Source organism: Penaeus japonicus, unplaced genomic scaffold (assembly GCF_977035675.1).
Source record: "Penaeus japonicus unplaced genomic scaffold, GWHDUDI00000001_assembly GWHDUDI00000029, whole genome shotgun sequence".
Taxonomy (NCBI): Eukaryota; Metazoa; Arthropoda; class Malacostraca; order Decapoda; family Penaeidae; genus Penaeus; species Penaeus japonicus.
This window is the reverse complement of record NW_028234431.1, coordinates 29,065,256-29,070,255: the sequence shown is the minus strand read 5'-3', so window position 1 is coordinate 29,070,255 and position 5,000 is coordinate 29,065,256. Positions and strand designations below refer to the sequence as shown.

General features: G+C 38.5%; 2 protein-coding genes across 2 annotated transcripts in view; one reads left to right on the top strand and one right to left on the bottom strand.

Annotated features, from left to right (window-relative positions):
- LOC122250225 (uncharacterized) overlaps positions 1-1,006 on the top strand; it is a 1,504-nt gene extending 498 nt beyond the window's left edge. The window contains exon 3 of the mRNA XM_086554411.1: positions 33-1,006. Coding sequence (XP_086410537.1) covers positions 33-322 — 290 coding nt within the window. The 3' untranslated portion in view covers positions 323-1,006. The remainder of the gene's footprint in view (positions 1-32) is intronic.
- A 1,930-nt stretch (positions 1,007-2,936) lies between these two features.
- LOC122250223 (uncharacterized) overlaps positions 2,937-5,000 on the bottom strand; it is a 13,713-nt gene continuing 11,649 nt past the window's right edge. Inside the window, exon 3 of the mRNA XM_086554410.1 lies at positions 2,937-3,910. Within this exon, the coding sequence (XP_086410536.1) occupies positions 3,621-3,910 (290 nt within the window). The 3' untranslated portion in view covers positions 2,937-3,620. The remainder of the gene's footprint in view (positions 3,911-5,000) is intronic.

Genomic DNA, 5,000 nt, shown 5'->3' with positions numbered 1-5,000 from the left:
TTTAGTAAATGTTAACTCTGTTCTTTCCTCAGAAATCGAATCCGAGACAATGGCTAGTGTTCGGTCCCTCGTTGTGCTCGTGTTGGTGGCGCTGTCCCTGGCTGCGGTGTGCGAGTCCCTGGTGCTGTGTCCACAGTTCCCCAGCTGCTGCTCCACCAACTCGTGTAAGCCGCTGTGTCCCTCGTGTCGGGAAGCCCAGTTCTTCACCAACGGCGTGAGGAACAGGCCCAGCGGACGTGTTCCCAGAATCAGCTTCATCAACGGAGATCCCTTTGCCAACCCGTCTAGCGGCGTCTTCCCCGACCCTCTCATCTTCGTCTAACGAGCTTGCTCGCTCTTATCTTATCAACAATTTCAACAGCCAGTTGAGCCCGAGCTTCATTTCGCTGAGCGTATCATACGTCAGCCAGTTGGACTTGGGTTTCTTTTCGCTGTTGCAGCTGTTTCGTCAGCCAGTTGAAGTGAGCTTCATTTCGCTGACGTCACAGAAGCTCCACCAAATATTGAGTCAGTTGAAGAGCTTTCGTCCAGGAAGCTCATCTAGTCCCCAGGAAGTTCCCTGTCCAGCGCGATATCAAGTGCCCTACTCAAACCAAAGACGTCGTGGGTCCCATTGTGGGAGAAGAGATAGGAACACTGAGAGAAGAGTCTTTCCCAGACTGTCTCTCTTGCTTGGATGTCATGCACATTCATCCATGCAGGTCAAGTGGCCACACGTGGCACCTCGGAAAAGCCAAGAGAAAAGTCTCTTCAGACTGTCTCTGTGCCCGACGATGCCCACGCTCTGTGCCCTCCTGTCAGTGGTGTACAAAGTCAGAGGAACAATCCCAGATTGTCCTTTGCTTTGTCTGATTGTTCCCGTACATCGTGTCTCTAGGGTGTATTGTGCCAAAGAGAAGTGTTTTGTGTGGTGTGTGGAGTGTGATTGTATTTAAATCATGTGTGGTTTTCCACTTGCTTTTGCTTCATATTTTGTATGTTTCGTAAATAAACTTCAGAATTTCAATACACAAAACTTATTATATACCTTATGACTAAAGTGATCTTCGGTAGTCTGCAGTTACTCCTTCCCTGCAACACAAATCATATGTGACACGAAATCATTTAAGGTTACAGTATGCACGTGCAAGTATAATATTCCACAAATTATGTCCATTTTATGTTGTGTCGCTGTTGATCTTCGTTCTTTTTACGATCAGTAAGGAATTTTATCACAAACAAATCTCTAAATAAAAAGTATGATATAAATGAAATACAACTGATATGTGTGGGCATATACACATATTTATGCATATACACACAAACATGCACACACGTACATATACTGTATATGTGTGTGTGTAAATACAGACTGTACATATGCATACATACATATATATGTATATGTATATATATAAACATATATATGTATACATACATATATACACACACACATATATATATACACACATATGTTTACATATCTATATATATATATATAGAGAGAGAGAGAGAGATATGTACATGTATGTATATATGCACACACACATATATATACATATATGTATACATATGTATACATATATACATATACATATATATATATATATATATATATATATATATATATATATATATATACATATGTGTGTATGAGTACGTATGTGTAGAAATGACAGATGGATACATATGAATATAGATAAATAGACAGGCAGTTAGGTAGATACGAATATAGTTAGATAAGAAGACAGACAGACTTAAGACAAAATACATATCTATGTATATACATGTATACACACACACAAACACACACACACACACACACACACACACACACACACATATATATATATATATATATATATATATATATATATATATATATATATATATGAAAATCGTGAGAAATCAGTAAACATCTGGCACTGATATTGGCACTTGATATGTTGAAGTATTAGCTTTTGCGGATGGCATTTGTTAACAGCATGCAAAGAATTTCGTCAATCACTGATTAATTAGTTTTAGTATATATACATATATATGTAGTTAAATATGCAACCATAAATATCTTAATCCATATGTACATCCATGTGTCTATGTGTGTGCATACAAACACATATCTATGATTATATATATAGATATATATGTATATATACATATATATGTATATACATTCACAGATGATTCTATGTGTTATATACATATATACATACACACACAGACACACACACACGAATATATATATATAAATCCTATATAATATATATATTAGTAATTATGTATATATATTTATATTATATTATAATATAGTATGTATATATATATGTCGTGTGTGTGTATATATATTTGTATATATGCAATATATCTATCTATAATGATGTTTGTGTGTACATATGATATGTATTAATAACACTGCCATAAAAGAAGGAACAAACTTGCGACGTTTCCGAACCTTTTTTCATGAAAGTTCCTCTTCAGGCGAAAGCAATCCAAAAAAAAATTTGGATTGCTTTCGCCTGAAGAGGAACTTTCATGAAAAAGTTCGAAACGTCGCAAGTTTTTCCTTTCTTTTAGTGGCAGTGTTATTAATTCTGTTATGTGCACGTTACTGTGTTTTTGTGATTCATATGCATATGTATCTGTATACTTATATGTATATAAATATATGTATTTATATGTTTCTCTATATATTTGTTTATATATATATATATATATATATATATATATATATATATATATATATTCATATTCACAAATCATCAGTGGTATCAAAAAAAGAACGAGGATCAACAACGACACAACATAAAATGGACACAATTTGTGGAATATTATACTTGCACGTGCATACTGTAACCTTAAATGATTTCGTGTCACATATGATTTGTGTTGCAGGGAAGGAGTAACTGCAGACTACCGAAGATCACTTTAGTCATAAGGTATATAATAAGTTTTGTGTATTGAAATTCTGAAGTTTATTTACGAAACATACAAAATATGAAGCAAAAGCAAGTGGAAAACCACACATGATTTAAATACAATCACACTCCACACACCACACAAAACACTTCTCTTTGGCACAATACACCCTAGAGACACGATGTACGGGAACAATCAGACAAAGCAAAGGACAATCTGGGATTGTTCCTCTGACTTTGTACACCAGTGACAGGAGGGCACAGAGCGTGGGCATCGTCGGGCACAGAGACAGTCTTTGACGAGATTTTCTCTTGGCTTTTCCCGAGGTGCCACGCGTGGCACTTGCACCTGCATGGTGAAATGTGGCATGACATCCCAAGCAAGAGAGGACAGTGCTGGGCCAAGACACCTTCTCTCAGTGTTCCTATCTCTTCTCCCACAATGGGACCCACGACGTCTTTGGTTTGAGGACTCCCTTGGACAGGGAACTTCCTGGGGACTAGATGAGCTTCCTGGACGAAAGCTCTTCAACTGACTCAATATTTGGTGGAGCTTCTGTGACGTCAGCGAAATGAAGCTCACTTCAACTGGCTGACGAAACAGCTGCAACAGCGAAAAGAAACCCAAGTCCAACTGGCTGACGTATGATACGCTCAGCGAAATGAAGCTCGGGCTCAACTGGCTGTTGAAAGTGTTGCTAAGATAAGAGCGAGCTAGCTAGCTGGTTAGACGAAGATGAGAGGGTCGGGGAAGACGCCGCTAGACGGGTTGGCAAAGGGATCTCCGTTGATGAAGCTGATTCTGGGAACACGTCCGCTGGGCCTGTTCCTCACGCCGTTGGTGAAGAACTGGGCTTCCCGACACGAGGGACACAGCGGCTTACACGAGTTGGTGGAGCAGCAGCTGGGGAACTGTGGACACAGCACCAGGGACTCGCACACCGCAGCCAGGGACAGCGCCACCAACACGAGCACAACGAGGGACCGAACACTAGCCATTGTCTCGGATTCGATTTCTGAGGAAAGAACAGAGTTGACATTTATTAAAAAATCGAATAGCACGGTTTTAGAATAGTCAAAGCTCCACTGAGTGCCCAACTTCATGAATTTCAAAAGTACCGAACCTCGAAATGATATACTGACAAAGTTTCGAGTCTTCCGAAGAAAATGACTCGTACTTTCCAGTTGGAATTTGTTGTCACTTACTTGGGGAGAGAGATGAGGGTGGTGTGATGTTCCCGTGTGGGTGAGGGAGAATGTGTATGCCTACCTGAGCTTTTCCCACGTATATATACACCCTCACCTGTGCGTATACCTCAGTTGCTTAGTGCCATTTTTACCATTAGACTGTTCCAGTAACTTTCCAGTAAATCGGTTTCTATCCATACATGACACCATCTTACTTCTCTTTTCATTACAATGACAAAGTTTCTACTAAACATTTAAAAAATTCTTATATCTCTTTCACATTTTTCACATTTGTTTCATAACAACAAAAATTGCACATATGATAAAAATTACACAGGTATGAGCGGTAGTCATAACGGAAACATTGTTTGATCACTTAATTTTAGGACAAAACATTATTGTGATATGTATATATATATATATATATATATATATATATATATATATATATATGTTTGTGTGTGTATTTCTATGTGTGCATGTATACATATATATGTGTGTGTCCATCTATTTATATATGTATACATATATATACATAAATACATATATGTATATATATATATATATATATATATATATATATATATATATATATATATCCATACATGTACGTATACACACTCATTCTAAATATAGTTGCTTTACCTGTGAGTCGCGGAACACTTCGAAAAAGGCCGAGGACATTTCCCTCGATTGATAAAGACAGTCTGATAACGAAATACAATGTAGATAAGACGCATCTCCACTCCGTCCCTCCATCGCGGTGACGTGTGGCTTCAGTAGAGGCACTCGGAGGCAGCACATCAGCAGGACGGCGGCGGGGCTTGACACAGGGACTCCAGCGCTAACCGCATTTTCCTCCGTCCACCGATGGATGATGGAAGTTGCTGCTGGCCTCATATGCAAATTTTACCCGTG